At 34.1% G+C, this 14,813-nt stretch overlaps 1 protein-coding gene across 7 annotated transcripts in view; it reads left to right on the top strand.

Annotated features, from left to right (window-relative positions):
* Positions 1-14,813, top strand: part of SLC25A12 (solute carrier family 25 member 12) — a 42,863-nt gene that overhangs the window by 10,622 nt on the left and 17,428 nt on the right. For 4 of the 7 annotated variants that reach the window (XR_014947960.1, XM_085552524.1, XM_015868517.3 and 1 more), the window contains exons 4-9: positions 918-1,033; positions 9,118-9,257; positions 10,003-10,149; positions 10,845-10,983; positions 12,283-12,376; positions 13,010-13,094. Coding sequence is in view for 6 of the 7 variants with exons in the window: in XM_085552524.1 (XP_085408650.1) it covers positions 918-1,033; positions 9,118-9,257; positions 10,003-10,149; positions 10,845-10,983; positions 12,283-12,376; positions 13,010-13,094 (721 nt within the window). In the remaining variant the exon portion in view is untranslated. Of the gene's footprint in view, positions 1-135; positions 239-917; positions 1,034-9,117; positions 9,258-10,002; positions 10,150-10,844; positions 10,984-12,282; positions 12,377-13,009; positions 13,095-14,813 lie in introns of all 7 variants that reach the window. The other 3 variants (XM_085552527.1, XM_085552528.1, XM_085552525.1) reach the window with 2 other exon arrangements.

Raw genomic sequence — 14,813 nt, 5'->3', positions numbered from 1 at the left:
TCTTTTTTTTTTTTCTACTTGTCACAATAAACTGAGTTTCTCTGGAGGAATTCTTTGTGATTGTCATATTATCTGTGCATCCATTCAAGTCTGAGTTTGTATGTGTTGAAAATGAGGACTTTGGTTTGTATGCAGCGTTCCAGAGATGTCGTGAGAACCCTGTCTGGTGATACTGCTGCTTCTCATCTCGACTAAAAACAGGTCTCCTGATGCATCCCAAGTTGCGTTTTTCTGTATGGTGAATGTCTCACATACACAGCTCATTGTCTTGTGATAGAATGTTACACTCAAATCCTTAGCTTCCTTGGTCATGTCTTAACTATCCAAACGTTCTTGTTGTTTCTTTCTCTCCTGTCCTTTCTTTGCTTATATGACCTCAAAGTTCATGTAATTTCTGAGGTGCAATTTTTTTTCTTAATACATACATAGTAAAGTATAACTTTATTATGGGTATGTTGCTTTAAGAGTATATATATTGTATAGTATCTTCCTATACTTCCATTAAATGCTTTTCTTTCTCATGAGAAATATAAAAATTATTAATATAATGACAGACCTTTGAATTTCATACTGATAGAACTTTTGTGGGCTTCTTATATATCAAGTACTGTCTGTTTAAATTTATAGTTATGAGCTAGTAAATAGTAGGTACTGAAAATTGATTATGTTTTGTTGTTGATAGATATGAAGAATTCCAGTCCTCTTCTGGTACAAGAAAGTGAGCCACATAAAGCTTAAGTAACTGCTCAAATATAAAAAGCATCTCTTTATTTCTAGTGTAGAGTCTTACTTTTTGAGTATTAGAATTTAATTTTAATAATTGGACCAGAATTTTTAGAGCATCAAACACAAAATGTCATTGATATTGTGTATAATCTATCAAAATCTTCATAACTTCTGTATTTTCTCCTTTGTAGGTTGATTTCCTTTCAAGAATTTTTGGCATTTGAATCTGTTTTGTGTACGCCAGATGCAATATTCATTGTTGCTTTTCAGTTATTTGACAAGAGTGGAAATGGAGAAGTAACATTTGGTAAGAATGTCTAAAGAAAAACAGGTTAAGAAAGTGATAAAAGTATAAATGCAAAAATAGCTCATCACAGCTAGAAACACATTTTGTGTAGTGCTTTACTCATTTCCTTAAACAGTTTCCATGAGTAATTTTTTTCTTCCAAGTTTTACAAGCTTGAGAAATGTGTTGTAAAAATATATTTTGTTCTGTTTTTTTGAATCAAGATTTTTCGTCTTCTTGGAAGTGTTTAATTCAAATGCTATTTTGTTCAGAATCATCCTAAGTGAAAGTCTTATGTGTTATGAATTTTGATCTCCTTGTTTATAAAGAGGTTTTTAAAATTTGTTTGGATTCTCCTCATCTCTTTGAAGAATTGTCATTAAATACGGTAAGGGTTCAAAATAAAAATTGAGGAGATCTAATCTTTTGAGTTCTTAGTCTAATACTCCAATTGAGCAGGATGTCTTAATTTAATATAATGAATGTAACTCCTAGCTGGATAATGTATTATTAAATAATTAGAAAGAAACAAGGGTCTTTAAGTTCCTTTTTTTTTTTTTTTTTTTCCTTTTCTTTTTCCTCTCAACATATATTAGTAATTGAACAAAATTATTTAGGCTAACGATACCACTTTACCATGTCACTTAATAACACTGCAGTTTAAGGAGGACTAAGTTTTGTTTTTAAAAACTTTGAACTTTTATGAAAATTAGATAAATAAATGATAAGAATTTTAATAAAATTGTATGAAAATTATATGTTATTTCTATCCATAAGAGTGAACTGCTCAATAAAGAACATACATGCTGTGCTTGGATTTGTAACCACTTGCTGTTTGTACTACTTCGTTTTTATGAAATCTCTTTCAACTTTGAAAAGAAGTTGAAACAAATAATGCATGTGTCTTTGTATGGAAACAAACTGCTTGAGTTATGGCATCTATTAAGTTACATGATTAACTGAATTGTCAGATACTAAGCAATTTGGACACACGACATCTTGGATTAAACTAAGGTGAAGTCAGTAAACGTGGTCATTAGAAAGCAGACAAACTATCACAATTGGTGTGACTATGTTAATGATGGTGTCTGTAATGATCTCACTAACTGGGGATATGTACTTTGTAGCTGATACAAACACTTGAAATAGTTGGTTCTGTCAAACAACAAAAAGCAATTTAGGTGGTACACAGATTTCTCAATCAGACTGAATTATTACTTTCATTGTTCCATCATTATCTTAAAGCTAAAAGAACACAAACAAGAGAAACTGTAGCAATTGTGCATTCTTTTCTCTATGCTTTTCTCATATAACATATACCTTGAATAGCAAACTTGCTAGTGAGTTTAAGGTTTACTATTGATCTCTTGTTTTAGCAAAATAAATTCTGTTGCAGTTATGACTGCATTTAATTATAAGTTGTAACATATCAAAAGTACTTATTTTGTACTCACTCTTCTGCTTTTTATTTGCATATTATATGTTGTTGGTAAAATGGGCTACTTTTACTATGTAGGGATATTATACAAATTAATGTATGTAGGAAAAACATGAATAATGATAAATGACATTTGGTAATGCTGCAGTTTATAAATTCATCTTGTCTCCTTTAGAGACTGTTTCTTTATTGTGACCTGCACTCTTTCATTTTCACACCAAATCAGCAGGAAGGTATGGAGTTTAGTTTCATGTAAAAACAGGAGAATATATGAAATTAAGATTTTCCCAGGTCTTTGGAGGAAGGTGGTTCAGGTGAAACATGACACTTGCACCACTCATTTTCTTCAAAGAATATTTTCCAATGGCTGAGAAGAAAGGAAAGACTTTATCTCTTCAGTTAGTAGACTTTGCATTCCATGCAGAAATCTGAATAAGTAAAGATAATTATAGATAAATATTGCTACACTGTAAAATGTAACATCACATTCACTGTATACATCTCTATAAATAAAAATTCTACATATTAACATCTAAAAGTCATTGCAAAATAATAGAAATATACTGTAATTGAATAAGTTTAGCCAATTAGTGTGAAAATTGCTATTAGAGAAGTTGTATTAGCAGGTAATTTATCCAGTCTACGGATAAATGATGATGATTATGGGAACAAACATGAGTCAAGATTTTCTACCTCAGATGCAATGCTTTGGGAATGTGATTGTACTGATTCTGAAGCTAACTCAAATCAGTATGTCCTTCTGTAACTGAGATGGATTTATTGAAGTTTTTCCTCATTGTGGTTTTAGAACAAGGAGTGGAAATGTTAGAGTGGAACACAGGGCTGGGATGGGTCTATTAATTCAGTAACTTGAACTGACACTGGCCTTGCTGAACATGAGATAATGTTGATGTATTTGAGCTGGGCTCAAACCACAACACCACAGGAAAGCCATGCTGGCTCCAGCCTCACATTAAAAGCTGCTTCTGCACCCAAGCTGGCCATATCCCCAAGTCATTTCAGAATGACTGTATGGCATTTTCAAAAGTTATCCTAATCTACTCATGTTTTTCACTTATCTGGTGAGAGTTAAGTGTTTATTGATTATTTAGACCTGGCTGTATGTTTTTAAGTTGTTCCAAGGAGATTCCCATCTGCTGCTAGAATTTAGTTACTGACATGAACTAAGACCGCACATCAACACTTCTTGCAGTTCTCTTTGCACTCGATCTATGATTTGTCTCTGCAAAAGTTTGCCTTCCAGCTCTCCAGTGGGGATCCATTATGTTATATACATTACAAAATAGCCTCTGTGTTTTGAGTTGAGAAATAGAAAAGGGCAAATAATTCTGTATTCTTTAGAAAATGTTTGTTAGAAATACGTGTCAGCTATGCTGCACTAATCAATGTCTTTGTCAGCGCAAGATGTATTAATTCAAACTGTTGAATTGAGATGCTTTCTATGTGCTAAATTTGAAAAGCTGGAAAAGAAGAATCATTCTGTTGTTTTCTTCATGGGATGTAACTGACCAAGCTACTTAACATGAGTGAAATATTTAAAAGCAGACCATGAAGTTAGTGCTATTCCACTAAGGAAGACCTGTAAAGGACTTTTGATCTGAATTTATGTTAGAGGAGATCTTCACATTAAATCTGTTCAAGTTGCTTGGAGATGTTCTGTACTGAAATGGATGGTACATGCTGCAATTAAAGGCAAGTCTGACCAGCACAGAAATTTCTCCCCCAAAATGCTTTTTCTAACTGGAATTAAAAGAATTCTTTATATTTTGTCCCTTGGACAAACCATACAGTGATCGGAACTGTATAACTTCTAATTGGAATATACAATTTTCATGCTTTTTGCAGAGTAGAGTTACTTCATTCATAAACTGGATAAACTGGAGCATTTCAGAGATCATTTTTTATTTAAATACCTGTGCTGATGTGGATGGATGTATAGAGCTAAAGCAACAAGATTTGGAAACAATTTTACTTCTTTCATGATTATTCCATATTATGAATTTTAAAATTATTTTTTAGAAAACAGGAAAGTATTTATGAAACAAAATAGGAGACTTTAAAATATCCTGCAGCTCAACATATTATTAAAAATATTATGTACAATATAATGGCTATTCTTTCAAGAAATGGGGAGTAATGGGACTGGATAAATATTAATGCAATTATGTAAAAATTACAATGCTGATGAACTGAACTAAGCATTGATATAATGAAATTGTTTCAGGAGTCGAGTGTACTGTGCTACTGAAATCTCATCCATCTATTTTCTTAAAATAATCATTTGCCAAAAATTTTAATCTGGGAAAGAAAGATTCAGATTTGCTTTAAACGGGACATGGTAGACATGAAGAAGGTGAGTGAGAAGAATAAGAGAGAGGAGTTGAATGTACGCTGTCGTAAGTCTCTGCTTTTGAGTGCTATTTTTCAGGAAATACACATCACTCCTGGTACTTACTCTACCATTTCCAAATGAGCTGCTAGATTGCAAATGGTGGGATTTGGAGACAATCTTAAGGGTTCGACTCTGAAATGCCATTTGCAACCAAAAAGGCTGGTAACTTTTAAAAGTGAAGACAGAAAGATCACATGACTGTATATGTGCGGGTGTATATGTCCTGGTTTAAGCCACAGTTTTAAACACTTTGGAGCAGTGTTTAATGGGAGACTTCCTTATTTTTTATAATAATAAAGGACTTATGAACACAAGGAGATCTCAAACATTCTCTATAGTATTAAGTTCAAAATCAGAATTCAACAAGAGGGAACTGAAAATGAGAACTGTACATTAACATTATATATATAGACAATTCGTTATTATGGCTGTCACTAATCTTGAGCAGAATCACAGTTGTAATCTTTTAAATGAATAGTAGAAATGCAAGGCAACTATTTCTAGTTTAGTTTTCTCATTTTTCTTGCCACTTGTCTTTTTCGCTGCATTCATATTTGGATCACTGTTAATGCACATCTGCTGCAAAGCTTGTAATAGAAGTCCTTTTATCTGTGATTTTTTTACACTGAAAATGAAAATACATGAAATTTGCTATTAGTAGAATTAGTGAAAAATAGCAGCATAGAAAACATTAAATGCACAGTGCACAGTGAGGCTGAAATTCATACAATTGAGGCCATAAGTGACTGAGCAGATGTTTAAAAACACTGTAAACAACAAACTTCTGGCATATTTATGCTAGTGCTTAAAAGTATCTCGTTTATGTGTGTGTCTAACGAGCATTAAGAACATTGTCTCAGTTGTGAGAGGGAATGGCAAAAACGCTGATTGCATTGGAATTTTGAGATTTTCCCTCTGAATTTTGGAGACTTCTCAGTAAAAATCATTAATTGATACACCTCATGACGTACTTGAGGTAGCAAACTCATCCCCACTGTGAGTGGAGCTAAAAAATGTTTGTTATTTGGAGAGCATGAACTGTAGAAGTATTCTGTGTGCATTTAGATGTGTGATGCTCAGTTCAGTTGTGTTGGTGTTGTGTTATGGTCTTTATCTCAACCTAATCAACAGAATCTCTTGGTGTTTATATTTTAGAGTAATCTTTCTCCTCTGAAATTCACTCTTGCCTAAGAATGTGTTTTTGTTATATCATCTTTCTAAGCCTGCAAGGTAATGGTATTGATGGGAACTGAGTCAGTCATGTGTATGCTGCCTGCAGATAGCTGCTCCAGGCATCTGTAATTTGCTTAAAATGATTGGGTGGGGAAATTCTGAGGCAATCTTGAGAGAATGCATGTTGCCTCGGAGGTAATGTACTAGTGCACTAGAGTAGTGGGTTTATTGTTCCTGGGGCTGATAGTAATTTGACTGTGTTATCAGGAAACTGACTCAAATGCCTGTGTGAGAAGAAAATGCTTTGCTGTAAGCTCAGAAATAAAGTTATCTGCTCAGTGAGAAAGCATTCCACTGCAGAATGGTGAGGAGAGTGTAGGAGAAGACATCAACAAATGAGCAACATGTGTTGATGGATACAGTGAATGCGTTCTGTGAAATGTCATACTAAAATGAAAGGGGCTAAAAATAATCTGGTTTTTTTTGCTCCCTGCAAATTAGCTGTGCTGGAAACTGGAAGGATTTGTAGTTTTATCGTAATTCAGAAGCATTAGTGGGTTTTGACTAAAAAGAAAAAAATAAAGAAGAAAAAGCAATGCCTATATCTTAATGTTATCTAGATATTTTATGTATAATAATCCCTGAAGTGTGATTCATGGAGTTGTTATTAATAGTGGTGACTATTTACTTTGACATATTAGAAAAGCCTACAGAATTGGATTAAAGAAGATATTCTTGATATATTATGAAGAAAGCATTGCTTCCCTTGGGTAGAAAAGTAGTAAATTTTAGTGGTTATCTGGAGATGTTTGAGAATCCTGAACAGCTTTGGAAAAATTTATTTAGAATTTCAATAGTTTTAATTCTGTCAGTTATTTACAACTGATTTATTTATAACTGATACATGCTTTTGATCCTGCTACTCAAATGTTTCATAAGCAAAGTTAACATGAGTATAAGCATGAGATACAGTCTGTGTATTTAAACTCACATTGCCATACCAACAGGTACGTGTTGCTGATTGTCAGTTATTGTTAACTGATGAAAGGTGGATAAGGTATCTCAATTTTCAGAGTAGCCACAGTATAATCTGGATACCATTTTTTAAAGCTTGCTGGCTGCTGCTGAAATTCTTATGTTCCTCTAACATTGTGAAATAATTGCTGGAAACTGGTGTTAATAATACAGTTTACATTTTTTGGCTGCCTCAGCATGTTTCCCTTAGTGATTACTAGAAGAATTCATTAAGGCAGTCAGTTTTACAGATGTTTAGTCTTTAGCAGATACCATGCTTGTACACTGGAAGCCAAGCCAATAAATCCATTTTAAAGACCAGTCTTATGCTCCCCTTACAGTTCAGTGCCATTTTGCAGGTTCAACCATGAGCTACATTGATCTGTTTGTAGTACATAAAAACTCAAGTTAGTTTGGTCAGAAGCCGCAGTCAATTTAACTTTACCTCTCCTGGTTTCTGTAACAGTGCTGAGTAAATCTACTACAGACAAAACTTTCAAAGGAAATGTGGCAAAATAATATAATTCAGTGGTATGAATGTGATGCTTTATCTTATTTTCTTAGCCCTCACTTAGTGTATCAGTGAACAGATATGAATGGGCAATTGAAAGTAGTCAAGTTTTTAAAGTTTCCTGCTTACCTGAACACCTCATTGAGCCTAGCTTGCATTGGAAACTGGTTTAAATTGCAGTTCTTCAACTATCGTCAGCGTTTGACCTTTAGGTAAGGGCTAAATTACAGTTAAATCACTCAATAGTCGTAGTCTGCCCTTGAAATAGGTAATCTCAAACTATCTGTGAAGCAAGTGATCTAGGCAAAGAATCCTACTGTGTGTTCTCATTCTGAAACATATTTGTTCTAAAGATTTCCTTTTCTCACTGAAAGTATAAAACCATGGAGTGATTTGCCCACTACTAGAGTAGCTACAGATCTGAGTGAATGAATCAAGCAGTTCTTTAACACAGAGAAAGCAACACACTGCAAGTAAATCGATCTTGACAGAAGGATAAAATGGCATTAAAGTTCTTCTGATTATATTTTGTCTTTTGACAGATCTGTTTCAGAGTAGTAGTTCAACAGTATGCCCTTAATATGTCTGATTAACAGATACACTGATGCAATATTGAGCAAATAATCTAAACTTATAGAAAAACAGAGGTGTTTTCAGCTAAAATGATGTGTATTTTTACACATCTGTTTTTAATTTGATTATTGAATTCAGGTACTTTGAGGTAGATATTGAAGAGTTCACATGGCATGGATGGATGTCCAGTTGCACTGTTTATTTGGTCAGATAATCTGCACAAAACCTACACTTGTATTGCAGTGTGGCAATGCTGCGTATGAATAAGAGGAACTGTTTTTATTTTGATGAGGCTTTTGACTTTGGATATGCTAGACACTGATATTTCAGTTGTACAGTATACATATAGAGAACTCCATATCTTGAAAGGAGAGCTTTATTTTTCTTCATTTGTATGAGGACATCTCTGTCTTCATTTATCTTAAAACATTTTAATAACAGAGACTACCAATTATGTTTTATAGGATTCGATTTTTTTTATGTCCTTATCAAAAGCTTTCTGCTGAGCTAATAATATATCTTAGATGGCATTTCTTATACCTGTCTTCAATAGACATGTTCAGACTGTATGATTGTAATAATCAAATTTCAATCAAACCATACTTAGTGCGACAAATATTCTTTGAGATTGCAATGCAGATATGCGTGCCCTTCATAAAGAGTTTAGTTTGACTCCTGGCAGAGATGGAGAACCACTATTGATTTTTTGTATCAGAATGTAAATTAGCTCTTATTTGTCATGTACAAGGGAAAAGGAGAAATGGCTGCTTAATTAAAACTTAATTAAAGCAAAACACTCCAAAGTTTTATGCAGTAATACAGTAAGTATCACACTGGATAGCAAATGTGTTCTTATGCAAATCTGTAAAGGCTCAGTTAGTAACTATTCCCAACAAAACACTTCTTAAACAGCTCCTTAAAGCTTAATTTATTAATATATTTCCTGGAATGTTTGTATTTACTGTACCTTCCTTTCCTTAAAGCAAATGTCAAAGAAGTATTTGAACAAACTACTGTTCATCATCAGATCCCCTTCAACTGGGACTGTGAATTCATCCGGCTTCATTTTGGACATAACAGAAAGAAGCATCTTAACTATACAGAGTTCACTCAGTTTCTTCAGGTTAGTTGTTAACCTTCTTTCAATGTACAGATGAAATGAATTTTCATCTCTAGAAGTAAATTAATATCACTATAAATTTTGATCTTAGCCCGATAATAGCCACAATTCTCTGATACTAATCCTAGCAGCAATGAACTGTTACTTTTCTGTGTGAGTTCGTTAAGGAGTGCTTACTTATTGTCTTTAGCTTGAATATCATCCTATAAATATGTGGGTTTAAATATTTTTTTAATGAAATTAACGGATTGTTGAAACCTTGTGCAGATACAACATTGAGTCAGCAGTCTCCTTTTTCTGTTGTAGGAATTTAATTCAGAAACTAACCTCAACCAGAGATTACGTCCCCAATGTAACCTTGTTACATTGTTCTTGTTAACCATGTAACCCCAATCATTTTCAATCTTGGACTCTGAATCTTTAAGATCAATATCCAAATTTTTTCTAGCAGTTGAGTAATTAATAAAGGAATGTGTAGCAGCCAGCCTTAAATATGCAAATATCACTACTCAAATTATTTAGTAAAAGTGAATATTTCCTTACAATTGAAGAGATTGAATAGGGGCTGTTCTATGACAAAGGAATCTGTGCATTGAATGAATTGATACGCAGAATTCTTATTTTATTTGGATTGACCTTAAAGTTTAAATTGCAGTTGTATTGTGTTAAGATTATAAACGAAGTCAAAATTTTGTGAACAGTGGGTTACAGAATTTGCTAAAACACTATTTCTGAATATTAATTGTAGGAGCTGCAGTCAGAACATGCAAGACAAGCCTTTGCTTTGAAGGACAAAAATAAAAGTGGCATGATTACTGGGCTGGACTTCAGTGATGTCATGGTTACCCTTCGCTCCCATATGCTGACACCAATTGTGGAAGAAAATTTAGTTTCAGTAAGTGTGAAGAAAAACGTCTCGAGTTCAGGGTTTAATAGCTGTGATGTTTTAAAACATTAGTGCTTCTCTCCCACTTTTTCTTTTCCTATCTGTTTATTACTTTCACAGTGCTAGAAATTATTACCTTTGTAGTAGAGTTGGCAGGATGAAACATGGCAGTGCTTCTCAGTTATGTGGTAGAAAATTTTGCTGTCTGGTTTACAGGCTTAAAGTGCCATTGCATGCAGTTTGAGTTAGTCTGCTGTGCTTTTGCCTAAAGCAGAGCAAGCAATATTTTACCCAGAAAGAATATCAATTTGGGCTAAAGCATCTGATTTTTAGATTTCCATATAGAACAGACTAGAATGGGTGTAGACTCCTTACAGTTTTGCCCTTTTATGCACTCTTACATTGTTTTCAGTTCAATGTTTAGAAAATAAGCATGTAGAGTTAGAATGGTTACAGTTGTGACTGGCAAGATCTGCAGGTAGTGTTTATAAGGCAAAGGATAACTTTATTACAGTTTATGCCAAAAAATATCCCATTTAATGGTTCTACTGTTGTATTTGTATTAAAAGGGGCGTAAAATTACGTAAGTAGAAAGATACCTTTATTTCTTTCCTTACTTGCCCAAATGAATATTTCTGTAATTTGTAATAAGATGTTGGATAAAAGAGCTTGAGGCACTTAGTGGCATCATTTCATTTTTACAGGTAGCTGGTGGAACTGTTTCACATCAGGTCAGCTTCTCCTACTTCAATGCATTTAATGCCCTTTTGAATAACATGGATCTTGTTAGGAAGATATACAGTAATATAGCAGGTACAAGAAAAGATGTTGAAGTCACAAAAGGTAAAGTATATTTCCTACTTTTTATTAATGTTTTAGTTTTGCCCAATCTGTATGCTGGTGTTGCATACAGGGTAAGGCAAGTCAGAGGCTGCATAGTATGCAACATCAGCACTATTGTAGAAATATTTTAAGGGTTATTTTCATCCCTGTTGGTTAGTAATGATTTTCAGGTAGCTCACTAAGAAGAAGAATTGGAACTCTGGCTGAAACCTTGCCGGCCATATTAGTTTGTATGAATATCTGCAAAACAATATTTCATTGGGGATTTTACCACTCCTTGAAAGAGGTATATTATTGCTTCGAGATAGGAGGTGCCAAGAACATATGAAATCAGTAATCTCCGTATTGCTTTAGCTCTGGTTATTTTATCTGCAATTAAATCCTTTCTAGAAAAATGGTAATAGTTACTAACTTCTTTTGCTGACCTGAGTGGTTTTATGTAGTTTATGTTGACATACAGAACATAGTTAATCTCTGTACATATGAAAGGTAGACATCAGTCTTGCTGTAAGCATTAGTGGATTTATTTTGTAAACATTCTATGACAGATTTTATCATTGACTTTATTACCTGCATGGACAGGACCAGTCAAGTCTATGTGTGGTAAAAAGCATGCGGGGTTTTTTTCTTTTTTCTTTTTTTTTTTCCCTTTTATGTTTGTTTTATGTTCATATGCTCAGCATACTTTTCATCCCTAAAGAGAAGCATAAAATAACTGTCAGTGTTCTCCAAATAGTGCTAACAAGTTAGCTGGCATTTTTTTTTATTCTTGATGTAAATGCATAGACATATCTTGCCTGGATTTGTGTTGTGAAAAAAAGCTACTGTATTGTCATTGCTAAAACTTGCTTATTGTAGCTTGCCAATTATGTCATGAATGTGCAGTGTAATTTGGATAGATGAACACATAAGTTTGGGGTCACTGAGAGGTAACAGAGAAAAGAAGCATGGACATGATGGTGATAAATGTGTTAGCTGCCCTTAAAGCTATGGATAATGGATAATTATTCTGTTCATTTTGCAAAACTTGAGGAAAAAAAATAATACATTTTGTGTGTGTTGTTATTAACCTTGATGATATGAGAATTTATTTGAATCATACTTGGCCTATGTTTCAAAGATCTCTTTCAAGACAGATGTCTTCCTAAAGTTATCCTTTTCTTTTGCATTATGAATTTTGCTTCCTGATGATAGTTTTCATTCTTTTGTGATATTTAAGTTATTTGCTGGAGTTGTCCATAAAGATGAAATTTGACAAATAACACAATTGCTTTATTTCTCCTTCCCTTTAAAATCCAGAGGAATTTACCCAGACTGCAATCCGATTTGGACAAGTTACACCGTTGGAAATAGATATTCTTTACCAACTTACAGGTTTATACAGTGTTACTGGGTAACTTATGATAATTAATTTTATCATTTTACAACCATATTGTTGTTTTTTTGTGCAAAATCTCCTCATCTTATTTTTAAAATCTGTGTGTTTTGTTGTATTTCATTACAATTTATTTGCCATAAAATGGCTGGTGTGTGCAGGTGTTTTCTAAGTAAACTCTGTCTATAAAGCACCATTGTTAATTGTTGTGTCATAGATTTAAATATAAGATAGCAAAATTACATTATGGTAATCCCAGAAGTCTATAATTCTCCACTATTCTTAACTTTGTTGATGTTTTACATAGTTGTTTGCATGTGAACTCTTGGGGAGGGATACCTAGAAAAGGTTTAAGGTGTGAATTACATCCTTTATTACTAGTAATCAGTAACTCCCTTATGAATAACCTGAGATCCCTTGACAGCTACAAGAAGGGAGTGCCCTTCTAACTCCAAGAATTCTTTATTGCAATATAGCAGAACTCTTAGGCATGCATTTAAATATGATGAGTCTTTTTTTTTTTTTTTTTTTTTTTTTTTTTTTTTTTTTATAACTCAAGATGTATTCTGTGAGATGCGGCTAGGAATACTGTATTGAATATGTTTGGTATTTTAACTAACAGTAATTTACTTCCCTCTGCCTTGTGTTAAGGCGCTTAACTTTGGCAGATATTGAGAGAGTAGCACCACTGGCTGAGGGTGCATTACCTTACCACCTGGCAGAACTCCAGAGGCAGGTAGGTAGAAGTGTTATGTACAATCAAAATTGCTGAAATTAAGTGAATGTTTAAGTGTACACATGTATGAAAAGTAAAAAGAAAAAAACCCTCTTTAAACAGATTCCTAACAAGTGGGTTATGTTGTATGTTCTTTGCTATAAAGATAGAATTAGGACAGTATTTAGTAAGCAATTCACCTGTGCAACCCTGGGTTCACTCCGCCTTAACCTCATTTAAGGGATGGCAGCCAAAAGAGAAGAATCTCTACTTGCCTCCTTTTGGAATTTCCAGCACGCCCTGATCTCTGGAAAGGGATAAGCTATTCCTTCTTTGTTACTGAATTGTGACCACAGCCTTTCTTGAGTTATCAGAAACTAGTTAAAAGGCAACTGTATCTACTGGCCCCCCTGTTGTTACAATGAGTTTGTTCTTTTCCACTTCACTTTTTATACATGTTACAACAAAGTTCCTTTAAATTATTGTATCCACTGGAATATCTAGGATCTGTATCAATGATAGGAAAATCATTAGTTCAACTGTTATGGTTGAAAAATTATCTGCTACACTGTTGTCCCTGGGTGCTTGATGTTATTAGTCTTCCTAGTCCAGTGATAGGAAAAGGGCAAAAGTGGACAGATTTAGGTTAGTTGTAAGGAGAAACTTCTTTATTCAGGGGATGGTGAGGCCCTGGCACAGCTGCCCAGAAGAGCTCTGGGCACCCCATCCCTGGAGGTGCTCAAGGCCAGGCTGGATGGGGCCCTGGGCAGCCTGAGCTGGTGGGGGCAACCAGCCTGCACAGGGGTGGGACTGAGTGGGTTGCAAGGTCCCTTCCAAACCCAGCCATTCTGTGTATTCCAAAAGACAAGAATGGTGGAATGAGTTGATGCAGGAATGTATATGCAATGTTTGTCCAGACTAATGAGAAGTATTTTTGCTGAAGTTTCGTAACTGTGTTTGTAACTGCCATCTTTGGCTTTAATCAGTGTATTCTATAGCACTCCGCTTTCTGAGTAGACTATTATGAAACAAAATACTTTGCCTATTTTATTTTACACCTCAGAATTACCTTTGGAGCTTAACACTGTTATAAAATGAGCACACTGAAAAAAAGCTTTACTCATTACTAGAACATACTCTTTTAATGCTCTTGGAGTAATAGAGAGTGCTTTAACCCTATTCTGCATTCCGTATTGAGAGCACAGCAAAAAGGAAGCAATTTTGTTTTCTCTCTTTTGTAAGGAATGGTCTTTTACTGGACCATATCCTAAGCGAACCTATTATTACTGAATTTTACAGTACTGATAGATACAATGAAAATTAGTTGTTAGTGGTTGAGATAATATCATTCTTGTGAGGTCCATCTGTCCCTGGAAAATGAAAACACTTCTCTAACTGCATTTATATGGCTTTAAAAGGAAAACCTAATTTTTTGCATAAACTTGCTCTGTCTTTGTGGGTTTGGTGGAAATGGAAAGCAGCTTCCAACCATGTTTACTTTATTGTCAGGTTTTTTTTGTTTTTTTGTTTGTTTGTTTAAATGTTTTTTTTTCTGTAGAAAAAATGGTACAAAATCCTGTTGTGGTTTTTTTTTTTTTTTTTTTTTTCCCCGTCTGAACTTCATAGGTTGTTGTTCTTACCTGTGTACATACTGTGTAACATCACATAATAAAGGCTGGGATTTGCACATCCAGTGTAATGCCAGCATAAGCAGGGTTGCTTACACTGAGGTATGTGCTG

Source organism: Coturnix japonica, chromosome 7, assembly GCF_054131305.1.
Source record: "Coturnix japonica strain WE chromosome 7, WE-NBRP24, whole genome shotgun sequence".
NCBI classification, from domain to species: domain Eukaryota; kingdom Metazoa; phylum Chordata; class Aves; order Galliformes; family Phasianidae; genus Coturnix; species Coturnix japonica.
The sequence above is the reverse complement of the archived record's forward strand: the minus strand, read 5'-3'. Positions and strand labels throughout refer to the sequence as shown.